The following is a 19110-nucleotide window of genomic DNA, read 5'->3' on the forward strand; positions in this document are numbered from 1 at the left end:
ACTGAAAACACAGTCCTTCCTCCTCTATTACACTGAAAACACAGTCCTTCCTCCTTCCTCCTTTATTACACTGAAAACACAGTCCTTCCTCCTTTATTACACTGAAAACACAGTCCTTCCTCCTCTATTACACTGAAAACACAGTCTTCCTCCTCTATTACACTGAAAACACAGTCCTTCCTCCTTCCTCCTTTATTACACTGAAAAAAAAGACACAAATGGATTGTGTTAAGTAGTATATTTGCGGAACACATTATATAAACAGGAATATAATAACATGTACTATTTAGCAGAAGTTTTTATTTATTTAAAGTGACTTACATTCTTTAAGTACGGGCAGTCCTGGGAATCTACCAACTGAGATACAGAGGACCACAACGAAATATCCCATAAGCCTGTGTACAACTGTACACAGAGGTACTGTAATATCATGTTGTAAACACACAGAGCTCCATGTTGACTGAGAGATTATGAGAATGTCCCCCCCCCCAAAACGCTAAGATCCTCAGAGACACTCCAAGGTTGTTTCCAGGCAACAGTGTCAAGGTTAGAACAAACACCACAGGGTTGAAGTCCGTTGAAGGCCGTATTACCTGCTTGTACAAACAAAATGTGATTACCCAGAGTGCCCGGTGACAAGAGTTGACTTTCAATTGGCTCAGGGAGAAAGGACAGCAATGGGAACAAGTCTAGCCCCCATCCATCACCTCAGGAAATGACAGATATTGGCTTTGAACAGTAAATTATATTACGTACCAATTCCAAGAAAAACCACTCCTCATCACCCGGTACCTTTACATAAAGCCGGAAAGTCAATAATGTCAGTCAATTAAAGGTTTCTACTTATTGATGACATGCCAGGTTTATATAACAAAATAACTTTACAACATTTGAACTTAAAATCGTACACTACATCAAATGTGTTGGGCACGAAGGTACAGGCACATACGCGGTACAGTCTACACTACATCAAATGTGTTGGGCACGAAGGTACAGGCACATACGCGGTACAGTCTACACTACATCAAATGTGTTGGGCACGAAGGTACAGGCACATACGCGGTACAGTCTACACTACATCAAATGTGTTGGGCACGAAGGTACAGGCACATACGCGGTACAGTCTACACTACATCAAATGTGTTGGGCACGAAGGTACAGGCACATACGCGGTACAGTCTACACTACATCAAATGTGTTGGGCACGAAGGTACAGGCACATACGCGGTACAGTCTAAGTGCACATAGTCACGTCACAGCAGGACTACATTCCCTCACATCCTTTACATTTTACCACAAACAACCTCCGTGATTAAGGGTTTCTAACTTCTTCTCATACAGATGCCTGGCAGCTACAATGAACTGAAGACTCTGAATTATTTTGATGAACAATTATTGTCCCTGTGACTGTCTCACAGCTGCTGCACACACACACACACGCACGCACACACGAACGCACGAACACACACACGCACAAACACACGCACACACACTCACGAACACACACACGCACGCACACACACATGCGCGCACGCAGGCACACACGCATGCAGGCACGCACGCACACACACAAACGCACACACACTCACACTCACGCACACACACACACGCATGCACACACACACGCATGCACACACGAACGCACGCACGCACACGCACACACACACTCACACGCACGCACACACACGCACACACACACACACACACACACACACACACACACACGCACACACACACACACACACACACACACACACACACACACACACACACACACACACACACAAACTTAGTTCTTCGTTAACCTATCAAATACAACCACAGGAAATAACCACCACCACATTTTACCCCGGAGCATATATCTTGTTTTTGAGGTACATCATCTAATTAAATTAAAATCAATACAATAATCACAGACTAACAAGGACAAAAGAAGTAATCAAGAAAAAAAGAACTGAGGACATCTTCCAAATAATTTCAAGTCTACCTTCATAGCATGAAATGCTTGTGACAAAAGTAGGCCTATAACCAACAATCAGGCTGTACATTAATGATCCCACATAAATCAGCCTGTACATTAATGATCCCACATAAAAACATTATAAGATTTAAAACATTCATACAGAGTCTTCTTCCATGGTTTCTGACAAACAAACTCCGACAATGCCACTCAGCCTTATTAAGAATTTATTTTCAAGGCAGGGGAAAGAGGAGAAAAGAGGAGGTGGAAAGAGGAGGGGGAAAGAGGAGAGAGGAGGAAAGAGGAGGAGGAAAGAGGAAAGAGGAGGAGGAAAGAGGAAAGAGGAGGAAAGAGGAGGAGGAAAGAGGAGAAAAGAGGAGGAGAAAATAGGAGGTGGAAAGAGGAGGGGGAAAGAGGAGAGAGGAGGAAAGAGGAGGAGGAAAGAGGAGAAAAGAGGAAAGAGGAGGAGGAAAGAGGAGAAAAGAGGAGGAAAGAGGAAGAGAGAAAAGGAGGAGAAAAGAGGAGGAAATAGGAGGAGAAAAGAGGAAAGAGGAGGGAAGAGGGAGAGAATAGAGGAGGAGGAAAGAGGAGGAAAAAGGAGGAGGAAAGAGGAAGAGGAAAGAGGAAGAGAGAAGAGGAGGAGGAAAGAGGAGGAGAGAAGAGGAGGAGAAAAGAGGAGAAAATAGGAGGAGAAAAGAGGAAAGAGGAGGGAAGAGGGAGAGAAGAGGAGGAGAAAAGAGGAGGAAAAAGGAGGAGGAAAGAGGAAGAGGAAAGAGGAAGAGAGAAGAGGAGGAGGAAAGAGGAGGAGAGAAGAGGAGGAGAAAAGAGGAAAGAGGAGGGAAGAGGGAGAGAAGAGGAGGAGAAAAGAGGAGGAAAAAGGAGGAGGAAAGAGGAAGAGAGAAGAGGAGGAGGAAAGAGGAGGAGAGAAGAGGAGGAGAAAAGAGGAAAGAGGAGGAAAGAGGAAGAGAAAAGAGGAAAGAGGAGGGAAGAGGGAGAGAAGAGGAGGAGAAAAGAGGAGGAAAAAGGAGGAGGAAAGAGGAAGAGGAAAGAGGAAGAGAGAAGAGGAGGAGGAAAGAGGAGGAGAGAAGAGGAGGAGAAAAGAGGAGAAAATAGGAGGAGAAAAGAGGAAAGAGGAGGGAAGAGGGAGAGAAGAGGAGGAGAAAAGAGGAGGGAAAAGGAGGAGGAAAGAGGAAGAGAGAAGAGGAGGAGGAGAGAGGAGGAGAGAAGAGGAGGAGAAAAGAGGAAAGAGGAGGAAAGAGGAAGAGAAAAGAGGAAAGAGGAGGGAAGAGGGAGAGAAGAGGAGGAGAAAAGAGGAGGAAAAATGAGGAGGAAAGAGGAAGAGGAAAGAGGAAGAGAGAAGAGGAGGAGGAAAGAGGAGGAGAGAAGAGGAGGAGAAAAGAGGAGGAAATAGGAGGAGAAAAGAGGAAAGAGGAGGGAAGAGGGAGAGAAGAGGAGGAGAAAAGAGGAGGAAAAAGGAGGAGGAAAGAGGAAGAGGAAAGAGGAGGAAAGAGGAAGAGGAAAGAGGAAGAGAGAAGAGGAGGAGGAAAGAGGAGGAGAGAAGAGGAGGAGAAAAGAGGAGAAAAGAGGAGGAGGTAGATGTAATAATTTGTATTTTCTTGACATTCCTTCCTTGCAGTGACTGAAAGAGTTGGGAAATGTAATGTCCTCTCTCTCTCTCTTTCTCCACAATGGGGAGAGAGGGATAAAGGACAGCTCTGTAGAGCACAATGATTTGCTTTACTATGTGTGTTCATAAACATAGTAACCAAGAGAGAGAGAGAGAAAGAGAGAGAGGGAGAGAGGGAGAGAGAGAGGGAGAGGGAGGGAGAGAGAGATCTGGTGCTTCTGTCACCAACCAAGGAGGACCTTCAGCAGCACCTAGATATTCTGCACAGATTCTGTCAGACCTGGGCCCTGACAGACCTGGGCCCTGACAGCAAATCTCAGTAAGACCAGAATAATGGTGTTCCATAAAGGTCCAGTTGCCAGGACCACAAATACAAATTCCATCTAGACACCGTTGCCCTAGAGCACACAAAAAACTATACACACCTCGGCCTACACATCAGCGCCACAGGTAACTTCCACAAAAATGTGAACGATCTCAGAAACAAGGCAAGAAGGGCCTTCTATACCATCAAAAGGAACATAAAATTTGACAATTCAAATTAAGATCTGGCTAAAAATACTTGAACCCATTGCCCTTTATGGTTGTGAGGTCTGTGGTCCGCTCACCAACCAAGAATTCACAAAATGGGACAAACACCAGATTAAGACTCTGCATGCAGAATTCTGCAAAAATATCCTCATTGTATGACGTAAAACACCAAATAATGCATGCAGAGCAGAATTAGGCCGATAATGATCAAATCCAGAAAATAGCTGTTAAATTCTATAACTACCTAAAAGAAAGTGATTCCCAAACCTTCCATAAGTAGGCCATCAACTACAGAGAGATGAACTTGGAGAAGAGCCCGCTAAGCAAGCTGGTCCTGGGGCTCTGTTCACAAACACAAACAGACCCCACAGAGTCCCAGGACAGCAACACAATTAGACCCAACCAAATCATGAGAAAACAAAAACAAAATTAATTGACAGATTGGAAAGAATTTACAAAAAAAAACGGAGCAAACTAGAATACTATTTGGCCCTAAACAGAGAAAGCTTTGAGGAAAGTTAAGGAAAGCTTTGACTATGTACAGACTCAGTGAGCATAGCCTTGCTATTGAGAAAGGCCGCCGTAGGCAGACATGGCTCTCAAGAGAAGACAGGCTATGTGCACACTGCCCACAAAATGAGGTGGAAACTGAGCTGCACTTCCTAACCTCCTGCCAAATGTATGACCATATTAGAGACACACATTTCCCTCAGATTACATAGATATACAAAGAATTTGAAAACAAATCCAATTTTGATAAACTCCTATATCTATTGGGTGAAATACCACAGTGTGCCATCACAGCAGCAAGATTTGTGACCTGTTGCCACAAGAAAAAGGGCAACCAGTGAAAAACAAACACCATTATAAATACAACCCATATTTATGTTGATTTATTTTCCCTTGTGTACTTTAACCATTTGCACATCATTACAACACTGTATATAGACATAATATGACATTTGACATGTCTTTATTCTTTCAGAACATTTGTGAGTGTAATGTTTACTGTTCATTTTGATTGTATATTTCACTTTTGTTAATTATCTAGTTGGCTTGCTTTGGCAACGGAAACATGTGTTTATAATAAAAATAAAATAAATAATAAAAACCTTACATGTCATTTAATTTAAATTGACGGAGAGAGAGAGAGAGGTAGGAAGTGGCTTTGTGTCTCTCTGCTTTGCTGCTGAGGTTGTGGTGTACTGTCCTTCCAATTTCCACTTTCATTAAAAAAGAAACTCCACTTTCATTAATAAAAAAACAAGTGACAACAGCAATGATCCATAATGAAAGTAACGCTTCGCTGCATCCCACCTTGCCTTGCTAAGAGATGACAATGGCCTGAGCTATCAAAAAACGGCACTCATTGATTTTTCTAAACTAGAAAAAACGATACAAGAGTAACGAGAGCAGCAAGTCAAGTAATTTAAGCAGAACAATTCATTTTCACTCTTGGAATAAAGATCGGACATATATGAAATAGATGTAGGGACCGATGCATCATACATGCCATAGGGACCCATTCTAAACCACAATCCCAATATTACTCATCAGCACAGTATTTACTAATGAGTATTCCATATTCTCCTCCCACCTTCATTAACAGCTTAAGATAACTGCTTAGTAGGTAAAGCCTTGGCTTGTGCAAGCCAGAATGGCTCATAGGAAAGGGGGGATACCTAGTCAGTTGTACAACTGAATACATTCAACTGAAACGTGACTTCTACATTTAGCCCAACCCCTCTGAATCAGAGAGGTGCGCGGCTGGCTGCCATACTCCAACATTCAAATCTTCAGCGCCCGGGGAACAGCGGGTTAACTGCCTTGATCAGGGTCAGAACAACATGTATTTTTAACTTGTCAGCTCTAGTGATTTGATCCAGCAACATTTCAGTTACTGGCCCAACACTCTAACCACTAGTCTACCTGTTGGTTACTGGCCCAACACTCTAACCACTAGGCTACCTGTTGGTTACTGGCCCAACACTCTAACCACTAGGCTCCCTGTTGGTTACTGGCCCAACACTCTAACCACTAGGCTACCTGTTGGTTACTGGCCCAACACTCTAACCACTAGTCTACCTGTTGGTTACTGGCCCAACACTCTAACCACTAGGCTACCTGTTGGTTACTGGCCCAACACTCTAACCACTAGGCTCCCTGTTGGTTACTGGCCCAACACTCTAACCACTAGGCTCCCTGTTGGTTACTGGCCCAACACTCTAACCACTAGGCTACCTGTTGGTTACTGGCCCAACACTCTCACCACTAGGCTACCTGTTGGTTACTGGCCCAACACTCTAACCACTAGGCTACCTGTTGGTTACTGGCCCAACACTCTAACCACTAGGCTCCCTGTTGGTTACTGGCCCAACACTCTAACCACTAGGCTACCTGTTGGTTACTGGCCCAACACTCTAACCACTAGGCTCCCTGTTGGTTACTGGCCCAACACTCTAACCACTAGGCTCCCTGTTGGTTACTGGCCCAACACTCTAACCACTAGGCTACCTGTTGGTTACTGTCCCAACACTCTAACCACTAGGCTCCCTGTTGGTTACTGGCCCAACACTCTAACCACTAGGCTACCTGCTGGTTACTGGCCCAACACTCTAACCACTAGGCTACCTGTTGGTTACTGGCCCAACACTAACCACTAGGCTACCTGCTGGTTACTGGCCCAACACTCTAACCACTAGGCTACCTGCTGGTTACTGGCCCAACACTCTAACCACTAGGCTACCTGTTGGTTACTGGCCCAACACTCTAACCACTAGGCTACCTGTTGGTTACTGGCCCAACACTAACCACTAGGCTACCTGCTGGTTACTGGCCCAACACTCTAACCACTAGTCTACCTGTTGGTTACTGGCCCAACACTCTAACCACTAGGCTACCTGTTGGTTACTGGCCCAACACTCTAACCACTAGGCTACCTGTTGGTTACTGGCCCAACACTCTAACCACTAGTCTACCTGTTGGTTACTGGCCCAACACTCTAACCACTAGGCTACCTGTTGGTTACTGGCCCAACACTCTAACCACTAGGCTACCTGTTGGTTACTGGCCCAACACTCTAACCACTAGGCTACCTGTTGGTTACTGGCCCAACACTCTAACCACTAGGCTACCTGTTGGTTACTGGCCCAACACTCTAACCACTAGGCTACCTGTTGGTTACTGGCCCAACACTCTAACCACTAGTCTACCTGTTGGTTAATGGCCCAACACTCTAACCACTAGGCTACCTGTTGGTTACTGGCCCAACACTCTTACCACTAGGCTACCTGTTGGTTACTGGCCCAACACTCTAACCACTAGGCTACCTGTTGGTTACTGGCTCAACACTCTAACCACTAGGCTACCTGCTGGTTACTGGCCCAACACTCTAACCACTAGGCTACCTGTTGGTTAATGGCCCAACACTCTAACCACTAGTCTACCTGTTGGTTACTGGCCCAACACTCTAACAACTAGGCTACCTGTTGGTTACTGGCCCAACACTCTAACCACTAGTCTACCTGTTGGTTACTGGCCCAACACTCTAACCACTAGGCTACCTGGATACTATATTCTGTTCCCGTATTGGGTGGTAGCTTGATATACAAGTACACCCCCTGGACAGGACACTAGTCTATTGCCCCCAATCTATCTCCTTTATGCTGAGTGCCAGGGATTGACGTATCGGGTCCCATTTTTACAGTCTTTGGTATGATTTGGCCAGGGATCAAAAGCCCAACTTTCCAATCTCAGGGCAGACACTCTAAACACAAAGCCAGTGAGTTGGTTACTGCTCGTGGGCCGGGCCATAACATGGGTGTAATGAAGTTCTGTCTGTAAGTCAAGCAGCAATGCAGGTTTTCACTGCTCTGCAGTGGTTTACTAAGTAGTAGTAGTGATGATGGTAGTTGTAGTAATGATGATGGTAGTAGTAGTAGTGATGATGGTAGTTGTAGTAGTGATGATGGTAGTTGTAGTAATGATGATGGTAGTAGTAGTAGTGATGATGGTTGTTGTAGTAGTGATGATGATGATGGTACTAGTAGTAGTAGATGATGGTTGTTGTAGTAGTGATGATGATGGTAGTTGTAGTAATGATGATGGTAGTAGTAGTAGTGATGATGGTAGTAGTAGTAGTGATGATGGTAGTAGTAGTAGTGATGATGGTAGTAGTAGTAGTAGTGATGGTAGTAGTAGAAGTGACGATGGTAGTTGTAGTAGTGATGATGGTAGTAGTAATGATGGTAGTTGTAGTAGTGATGGTAGTAGTAGTAATGATGCGGGTAGTTGTAGTAGTGATGATGGTAGTAGTAGTAGTGATGATTGGTAGTTGTAGTAGTGATGATGGTAGTAGTAGTAATGATGATGGTAGTAGTAGTAATGATGATGGTAGTAGTAGTAGTGATGATGGTAGTAGTAGTAATGATGATGGTAGTAGTAGTAATGATGATGGTAGTAGTAGTAGTGATGATGGTAGTAGTAGTAATGATGATGGTAGTAGTAGTAGTGATGATGGTAGTTGTAGTAATGATGATGGTAGTTGTAGTAGTGATGATGGTAGTTGTAGTAATGATGATGGTAGTTGTAGTAATGATGATGGTAGTAGTAGTAGTGATGATGTTGGTAGTAGTAGTGATGATGGTGGTAGTAATGATGGTAGTTGTAGTAATGATGATGGTAGTTGTAGTAATGATGATGGAAGTAGTAGTAATGATGATGGAAGTAGTAGTAATGATGATGGAAGTAGTAGTAATGATGATGGAAGTAGTAGTAATGATGATGGTAGTAGTAGTAATGATGATGGTAGTAGTAGTAATGATGATGGAAGTAGTAGTAATGATGATGGAAGTAGTAGTAATGATGGTAGTTGTAGTAATGATGATGGTAGTTGTAGTAATGATGGTAGTTGTAGTAATGATGATGGTAGTTGTAGTAATGATGATGGAAGTAGTAGTAATGATGTTGGAAGTAGTAGTAATGATGATGGAACTAGTAGTAATGATGATGGAAGTAGTAGTAATGATGGTGGTAGTAGTAGTAATGATGATGGTAGTTGTAGTACTGATGATGGTAGTGGTAGTAGTGATGATGGTAGTTGTAGCAGTGATGATGTTAGTTGTAGTACTGATGATGGTAGGAGTAGTACTGATATAAAGTTGAAGATGACAGTTAGTTAGTTCTAAGTTTCCATGTTTACTCTGTTATATTTATTATATTTCCACTAATCACAGTCACCATTTTGTTGTTCATTTTTTTTAGCCTTTCTTTGTATTAATATTTACTACCTTTTTATATTATTATTCTTTAATATTTTATTACAATGTATTCTGTATATGTTGTTGGTTTGGCAATATTGACACAATGTTTGTTCATGCCAATAAAGCATCTTGAACTCGAATTTGAAAGAAACAGAGAGAAAGAGATAGAGAGAGAGAGAGAGAGAGAGAGAGAAAGAAATAGAGAGTGAGAGAGAGAAAGAGCTAGAGAGAGAGAAAGAGATAGAGAGAGATAGAGAGAAATAGCGAGTGAAAGAGAAAGAAATAGAGAGAGAAAGAGATAGAGAGAGAAAGAAATAGAGAGAGAGAGAGGGGAGAAAGAAATAGAGAGAGATAGGGGAGAAAGAGATAGATAGAGAGAGAGGGAGAGAGAGAGAGAGAGAGAGAGAGAGAGAGAGAGAGAGAGAGAGAAAGAGATAGAGAGAGATAGATAGAAAGAGATATAGAGAGAAAGAGTGAGTGAGAGAGAGAGAGAAAGAGATAGAAAGAGATAGAAAGAGAGAGAGATAGAGAGAGAGAAAAAGAGAGACTGTAAGTGTGCCTTAACATTTCTTTTATATGAATAAAAAACAAACATTATAATGGACCACTTGACAATGGAGCTGCCATCAGCAGAAATACAATGGCTTCCAAGCATTAAATATTTATCTAGCTTCAAGCCTGGTACCTATAGAGTGTTGGCCAAGCGGTTTTAGGTTTTATTGAGCTAATATATATTCCACACATGCTCAACTCCTTCTATACCTACAAGCTGGAGAGAGAGAGAGGTTATAGCGTTATTGCCTAAGCTGTTTTTTCATTATGTGCAGACACCACAGCTGATAGAGGCAGAGAGACTTTGTCAAAGCCTCAGGAATAACACTAGAGATGTATTAGAGATGGGCAAACTGACATCAAATACCTGAATGGTGGTAAACCCACAGTATGTTGAGGTGGTGTAGTTGTTTTGCTTAATTTATTTGTGATGCATACTGTATATATACTGTATACGTACTGTAAACATACTGTATATATATATATATATATATACTGTATATATATGAAAACAGTCTTCATCCTTCCCCTGTGCATAATAAACAGTCTTCATCCTTCCCCTGTGCATAATAAACAGTCTTCATCCTTCCCCTGTGCATAATAAACAGTCTTCATCCTTCCCCTGTGCATAATAAACAGTCTTTATCCTTCCCCTGTGCATAATAAACAGTCTTTATCCTTCAACTGTGCATAATAAAGAGTCTTCATCCTTCCCCTGTGCATAATAAACAGTCTTCATCCTTCCCCTGTGCATAATAAACAGTCTTCATCCTTCCCCCCCTGTGCATAATAAACAGTCTTCATCCTTCCCCTGTGCATAATAAACAGTCTTCATCCTTCCCCTGTGCATAATAAACAGTCTTCATCCTTCCCCTGTGCATAATAAACAGTCTTCATCCTTCCCCTGTGCATAATAAACAGTCTTCATCCTTCCCCCTGTGCATAATAAACAGTCTTCATCCTTCCCCTGTGCATAATAAACAGTCTTCATCCTTCCCCTGTGCATAATAAACAGTCTTCATCCTTCCCCCTGTGCATAATAAACAGTCTTCATCCTTCCCCTGTGCATAATAAACAGTCTTCATCCTTCCCCTGTGCATAATAAACAGTCTTCATCCTTCCCCTGTGCATAATAAACAGTCTTCATCCTTCCCCTGTGCATAATAAACAGTCTTCATCCTTCCCCTGTGCATAATAAACAGTCTTCATCCTTCCCCTGTGCATAATAAACAGTCTTCATCCTTCCCTGTGCATAATAAACAGTCTTCATCCTTCCCCTGTGCATAATAAACAGTCTTCATCCTTCCCCTGTGCATAATAAACAGTCTTCATCCTTCCCCTGTGCATAATAAACAGTCTTCATCCTTCTTCATCCTTCCCCTGTGCATAATAAACAGTCTTCATCCTTCCCCTGTGCATAATAAACAGTCTTCATCCTTCCCCCTGTGCATAATAAACAGTCTTCATCCTTCCCCTGTGCATAATAAACAGTCTTCATCCTTCCCCTGTGCATAATAAACAGTCTTCATCCTTCCCCTGTGCATAATAAACAGTCTTCATCCTTCCCCTGTGCATAATAAACAGTCTTCATCCTTCCCCTGTGCATAATAAACAGTCTTCATCCTTCCCCTGTGCATAATAAACAGTCTTCATCCTTCATCCCCTGTGCATAATAAACAGTCTTCATCCTTCCCCTGTGCATAATAAACAGTCTTCATCCTTCTTCATAATCAGTCTTCATCCCCCTGTGCATAATAAACAGTCTTCATCCTTCCCTTCCCTGTGCATAATAAACAGTCTTCATCCTTCCCCTGTGCATAATAAACAGTCTTCATCCTTCCCCTGTGCATAATAAACAGTCTTCATCCTTCCCCTGTGCATAATAAACAGTCTTCATCCTTCCCCTGTGCATAATAAACAGTCTTCATCCTTCCCCTGTGCATAATAAACAGTCTTCATCCTTCCCCTGTGCATAATAAACAGTCTTTGGAACAACAATACAGTCTTGTTGATAGGCTTCATGGGAAATCAACAACGGCAATCTGCAGCAAAGATAATATTTCAGTCACAATTTTTTTTTTTTTGGGGGGGGGTGAATTTTACCCCTTTGTCTCCCCAATTTCGTAGTATCCAATTGTTTAGTAGCTACTATCTTGTCTCAACGCTACAACTCCCGTACGGGCTCGGGAGAGACGAAGGTTGAAAGTCATGCGTCCTCCGATACACAACCCAACCAAGCCGCACTGCTTCTTAACACAGCGCGCATCCAACCCGGAAGCCAGACGCACCAATGTGTCGGAGGAAACACTGTGCACCTGGCAACCTTGGTTAGCGTGCGCTGCGCCCGGCCCACCACAGGAGTCACTGGTGCATGATGAGACAAGGACATCCCTAATGACCAATCCCTCCCTAACCCGGACGACGCTAGGCCAATTGTGCGTCGCCCCACGGACCTCCCGGTCATGGCCGGTTACAACAGAGCCTTGGCGCGAACCCAGAGTCTCTGATGGCACAGCCGGCACTGCAGTACAGCGCCCTTGCAGTACAAACCTCACCTATACATTCTCCTACCATGCATCACATGCACTGCTTTAACAGTGTGCATTTACAAGGAGAAACTTTTCTGAGCTGGCTGGCATTCAGGAAGAGGCTTTTAGGAGAAATGGCATGATAGGACATTCCTGACAGGTTCGATGCGGGTGGGGGGGTCCTCTCAATGTGTCATTAATTGGATGAAATATATTTGAATTCAGTGGGCCTGAAGCTGCATATAGTGGGCAGCTAGCTTGCTGGGTGGAGGCCCTGAAGCTGCATATATTGGGCAGCTAGCTTGCTGGGTGGAGGCCCTGAAGCTACATATAGTGGGCAGCTAGCTTGCTGGGTGGAGGCCCTGAAGCTACATATAGTGGGCAGCTAGCTTGCTGGGTGGAGGCCCTGAAGGTGCATATATTGGGCAGCTAGCTTGCTGGGTGGAGGCCCTGAAGCTACATATAGTGGGCAGCTAGCTAGCTGGATGGAGGCCCTGAAGCTGCATGTAGTGGGTAGCTAGCTAGCTGGATAGAGGCCCTGAAGCTGCATGTAGTGGGTAGCTAGCTAGCTGGATAGAGGCCCTGAAGCTACATATAGTGGGTAGCTAGCTAGTTGGGTGGAGGCCCTGAAGCTACATATAGTGGGCAGCTAGCTAGCTGGATGGAGGCCCTGAAGCTGCATGTAGTGGGTAGCTAGCTAGCTGGATAGAGGCCCCGAAGCTGCATATAGTGGGCAGCTAGCTAGCTGGATAGAGGCCCTGAAGCTGCATGTAGTGGGTAGCTAGCTAGATGGATAGAGGCCCTGAAGCTGCATATAGTGGGCAGCTAGCTAGCTGGATAGAGGCCCTGAAGCTGCATATAGTGGGCAGCTAGCTAGCTGGATGGAGGCCCTGAAGCTGCATGTAGTGGGTAGCTAGCTAGATGGATAGAGGCCCTGAAGCTGCATGTAGTGGTTAGCTAGCTAGATGGATAGAGGCCCTGAAGCTGCATGTAGTGGGTAGCTAGCTAGCTGGGTGGAGGCCCTGAAGCTACATATAGTGGGGAGCTAGCTAGCTGGGTGGAGGCCCTGAAGCTGCATGTAGTGGGCAGAAGAGAGAGAGAGAAGAGAGAGAGAGAAGAGAAGAGAGAGAAGAGAAGAGAGAGAGAGAGAGAGAGAGAGAGAGAGAGAGAGAGAGAGAGAGAGAGAGAGAGAGAGAGAGGAGGGAGAGCGAGAGAGAAGAGAGAGAGGAGAGCGAGAGAGAGGAGAGAGAGAGAAGAGAAGCGAGAGAGAGAGAGAGAGAGACAGAGAGAGAAGAGAAGAGAGAGAGAAGAGGGAGAGCGAGAGAGAAGAGAAGAGAGAGAGAGGAGAGAGAGAAGCAAGAGAGAGAGAGAGAGAGAGGAGAGGAGAGAAGAGAAGAGAGAGAGAAGAGGGAGAGCGAGAGAGAAGAGAAGAGAGAGAGAGGAGAGAGAGAAGAGAAGCGAGAGAGAGAGAGAGAAGAGAAGCGAGAGAGAGAGAGAAGAGAGAGACGAGAGAGAGAGAAGAGAAGCGAGAGAGAGAGAGAGAGAGAGAGAGAAGAGAGAGAGAGAGAGAGAGAGAGAGAGAGAGAGAGAGAGAGAGAGAGAGAGAGAAGAGAGAGAGAGAGAGAGAGAGAGAGAGAGAGAGAGATTCATCCCAAATGGCAACCTATTCCATATATAGTCCACTACTTTTCACCAGGGCCCATAGGGCTCTGGTCAAAAGTAGTGCACTATATAGGGAACAGGGTGCCATTTGAAACGTAGCACAAGAGCGAGGTGTACTGCATGGAGCTGGTAGAGAGTGTAACGGAAGGCATAAAATGGATCAGTCAATGATTTTAGCAGACGTCGTGATGTTCGCTCTTTGCTTAGTGTTTTAATCATCTTGAGAGTGAAAACAAGAGTGTGGGGGAGGTTAGGGGCACCATGATACTGAGCACCGCTGTATCAGTCATCGGCTGAAGCAATCAACTGAGTACGGGCAAGCACTCTGTCGAGAGGGCAAATCAAATGAAGCTGTGGTCATTCCGGCTGAAATTGGACTCGTGGACTGGTGATATTGAACTGGCTCTAATGGTTTTTAGTACCAGTGATGTCACATACTAACCAGACAGTGACCAATGCACTCTATGCCACAGTATCAATCTGCTTCAGTTGAATATTTCCAGCATTTTGACATCAAACAACAGTAATTAACTGTGGGCTATAACTACCAGACCTGGGTTCAAATACTATTTCAAATATCTCAATTACTTTTACATACAAATTCACATATATTTTATTTTAATGTGTTTTGGAAACACACTGGGAAAGTATTTGAAAATACTCAAATAAACTGACTCAAATACACGCCCAGGCATGTGATATGGTGAAACAGGGCCTTTTAAACCGATCATGTGATATGGTGAAACAGGGCCTTCTATACTGATCATGTGATGTGATATGGTGAAACAGGGCCTTCTATACTGATCATGTGATGTGATATGGTGAAACAGGGCCTTCTAAACTAATCATGTGATGTGATATGGTGAAACAGGGCCTTCTAAACTGATCATGTGATATGGTGAAACAGGGCCTTCTAAACTGATCATGTGATGTGATATGGTGAAACAGGGCCTTCTAAACTGATCATGTGATGTGATATGGTGAAACAGGGCCTTCTAAACTGATCATGTGATATGGTGAAACAGGGCATTCTAAACTGATCATGTGATGTGATATGGTGAAACAGGGCCTTCTATACTGATCATGTGATGTGATATGGTGAAACAGGGCCTTCTAAACTGATCATGTGATGTGATATGGTGAAACAGGGCCTTCTAAACTGATCATGTGATGTGATATGGTGAAACAGGGCCTTCTAAACTGATCATGTGATGTGAAATGGTGAAACAGGGCATCACAGTTTTTTTACTGTTGTTTTTATTTCTTTACTTACCTATTGTTCACCTAATACCTTTTAAACTTACAAAATGCACTGTTGGTTATAGCCTATAAGTAAGCAAGCGTTTCACTGCATTCGGCATTCGACAAATGAACTTTGATTTGATTTGATTACACAGGTACACCTTGTCCTGGGACAATAAAAGGCCACTCTAAAATGTGCAGTTTTGTCACACAACACAGTGACACAGATGTCTGAAGGAGTGTGTAATTGGCATGATGACTGCAGAAATGTCTACCAGAGCTTATGCCAGAGAATGTAATGTTAATGTCTCCACCATAAGCCTCCTCCAACATCGTTTTAGAGAATTTGGCAGTACGTCCAACCGGTCTCACAACCGCAGACCACATGTAATCACGCCAGCCCAGGACCTCCACATCCGTCTGAGACCAGCCACGGACAGCTGATGAAACTGAAGACTATTTCTGTCTGTAATAAAAGCCTTTATTTGGGAAAAAGTCATTCTGATTGGCTGAGCCTGGCTCGTCTGTGGGTGGGCCTATGCCCTCCCAGACCCACCCATGGCTTCGCCCTGCCCAGTCATGTGAAATCCATCGATTAGGGCCTAATGAATTTATTTCAATTTACTGATTTCCTTATGAACTGTAAGTCGCTAAACTCTTTGAAATTGTTTCATGTTGCGTTTATATTTCTGTTCAGTATAGTTCTGGATAAAATCATGTTTTCTTGGTTGGTGTATATGGAGTCAATCACTAGCATTGAATTGAATTGGGAGACAACAATAGGAGTATACACACTCTATTAAATCCATAGCTAGCTATGGATAAAAACATTGTTTCCTTGGTTGGTGTGTATAGCAGGAGAGGAGAGTAGATCAGTTGAACTGAACGGCTGAAATCTGGCATCCTCTGTGTTAAACAGCTTTAAATCCTGGACTATCTGTTGACTGTAGTAGAATCACACACACACACACACACACACACACACACGCACGCGCACACACACACGCACACGCACGTGTGCACACACATGCACACGAACGTGTGCACACACACACACACACACACACACACACACACACACACACACACACACACACACACACACACACACACACACACACACACACACACACACACACACACACACACACACACACACACACACACACACACACACACACACACACACACACACACACACACACACACACACACATTTTGTAGATCAAAGTCATTCTGCTTCCAGTAATGCTGTCCATATTTAAAAGAATGAATCATGGATACAGCCCTTTTACAATATCCCATATTCATACAATATTCATACAAGTTGCACAAAAAAAAAAGATTATGTTTAAAAACAGAAGAATTTAAATACAGTTGATGTTGTTAAATATATAGAGGGCTTCATTTCAATTAAACAAAATAAATGAATGCATTCCACGATTGTTGCTTTTCAACCTCAGCAAGAATCTCTCTAATTAATTCTAATTACGATACAGACACAACGTTTCAGCCCAAAAGCCAGACGGACTACTAATAATCCCTGTCATGTACAGCAGGTCCTGTTAGGAGGAAAACAGATCAAGTAGCCATTGAGGTCTTTTAGGCTGTGAATGAAGGGAGTAGTGGGGTCAGAAACAGACGGACAGATTCTCACGGGTCATCAGGTTCTGTCTGTCTGTAGCACCAGCTATCTCTTCTCTTACAACCATGACAATAGGATCATATCTCCACTTCTCTCCAAATCATAATATAATACACCTGTATCATAAAACCTTAACAGCAAAGTTTACCATCTGGGAAAAAGCTTTTTGTTTTTTTTACCCGAGAAGTAACATTTTCCTGTGCAACTTTCAAATTTGTATTCACACTTTTACCGTCCAGAACAACAATTACAAGTTTTTTAAAAAGACAGAAGAAACCACGTCAACATAAATTACAAACAAAAAGGTTTGAAATATTAGACTAATGTTTTGAGGTAATTTCTTAATTGCCAGCTGTTCGACAATAATCTCTTAGGAACCAATCTGAAGACATGCTATCGGCAGACGGATACACCTCACAGCATGATGCATTAACAGTAAATACATGTATCTCCTGAAAGATGACACCTTCAATGTGCTTGGTTTTATTTATTTTTTCTCTCTGTTTTTTGCTTTAAAAGTGAAGATTGCCTGAGTGGCGTTGAGAGAGAGTGACTTGCATACTTTATTCCGTGATGAATGAAAAGAAAATACCTTTCTTGTGAGAAGCTTCTGTTTTGGGGCCTTGTGGGTCTAATAACAACAAAAAAAGATCATGATTAAAACACAACATATTCTAACAGCAAGTACTCACATTGTTTTTCTCAATGCGGAAAACAACTATAAAAACACCTCTAGTATCACAACTTGCCAACACTTCAGAACTTATACAGGTAAGTGTGCGGCAGGGAAAGGAAGGAAACATTGTGGTGGCCAAAATACTGAAGGCAATAGCAGGAAGGAGGGATGCACAAGTTTGTGTTGGAGAACGTCATAGCGGGTCGGGCAGGAGAGGAGGCGATGCAGAGATGAGAGGAGGGGTAGAGCAGGGGTGCAAGGCATAGTTCTTCACGGTAGGCAGAAGGTGAGGTTAGCAAAATGCACTAAGATGAAAAACATCAGACAAAGGAAAGATGCATAGACTACATGTTAAACTGGCTTCGCTTAGATCTGCTTGCATCATTTGGCTTTATATGCTTACATTTTGTTATCAAGCAACTAGTAAGTGTTTCAAACAAATTTTCTAATAAATGGGATATAAAAATTTTTTTTTTTTTTTTTAGATTTTATTAATCTAAAAAAATTATATTTTTACCTCTTCCACTCGGGGGGACCCCTGCAACTGAGCAGCAAAATTGGTGCAACACAAGAGAACAGGAACAGGAAGTGTACTTAGTGGACGAAGTGATATAAAACACAAAGGCTCACACACAGAAGTGAGCAATTCATTGTTTTACAGTACCTGGGCCTTTTCCAGTTATTCCGGAAATGACCTTTTTTTAAATAAATTGCCATGACTGAAGTTGGCCATGCATCATTTCAAACCTGGTTGGCTTTTTACCAATCCAGTACAACAAACCAGCTTGTTACAATTCAAGATAGAAGAATTAGTCCCCATATTGCACTTATTTGGTAAGCATATCAAATAAATAAGGCATGCAAAAGATAACACCAAATACCTGATAATAACCTTAATATTTCCACCTGTTCAATCTCACCTTTTACATCCAAAGGCTGTTAATGATAAGGTACTGTACATAACAAATACATTAACACAAACATACATTTCAGTAATTGTGTCGGTCATAATTCAGATCTTAATCAGTTCAACAGAAAGTTTGCTCCTTCCCAGATGACATTTGCTGCTCATTTGACATACTGCCGAGTTCATTCCTAACTCCTCTCTCCTGTAGACACAGAGGAAGTATCATTCCACAGTACACAGTGAATGTCTTTGTCTCAACGAAGACGGTGTATTGATACGTTTTGTCTTTGTGCTTCGGAGGCGCGTGGAATATGTAAACCAGGCGACATGCAGCCCCGCCTACTTTTCCTTATACCTGACAAGTGTCAACGATGAGAGATGGCGACATGCAGCCCCGCCTACTTTTCCTTATACCTGACAAGTGTCAACGATGAGAGATGGCGACATGCAGCCCCGCCTACTTTTCCTTATACCTGACAAGTGTCAACGATGGGAGATGGCGACATGCAGCCCCGCCTA

General features: G+C 43.2%; 1 protein-coding gene across 5 annotated transcripts in view; it reads right to left on the reverse strand.

Annotated features, from left to right (window-relative positions):
* LOC123993723 (glycine receptor subunit alphaZ1-like) overlaps positions 1-19110 on the reverse strand; it is a 124660-nt gene that overhangs the window by 72970 nt on the left and 32580 nt on the right. For all 5 annotated transcript variants that reach the window (XM_046296149.1, XM_046296148.1, XM_046296147.1 and 2 more), the window contains 2 exons: positions 18202-18228; positions 17601-17639 (listed from right to left, as the gene is read on the reverse strand). In XM_046296149.1, the coding sequence (XP_046152105.1) occupies positions 17601-17639; positions 18202-18228 (66 nt within the window). The remainder of the gene's footprint in view (positions 1-17600; positions 17640-18201; positions 18229-19110) is intronic.

The sequence above is a fragment of the Oncorhynchus gorbuscha genome, linkage group LG13 (assembly GCF_021184085.1).
Source record: "Oncorhynchus gorbuscha isolate QuinsamMale2020 ecotype Even-year linkage group LG13, OgorEven_v1.0, whole genome shotgun sequence".
NCBI lineage: Eukaryota > Metazoa > Chordata > Actinopteri > Salmoniformes > Salmonidae > Oncorhynchus > Oncorhynchus gorbuscha.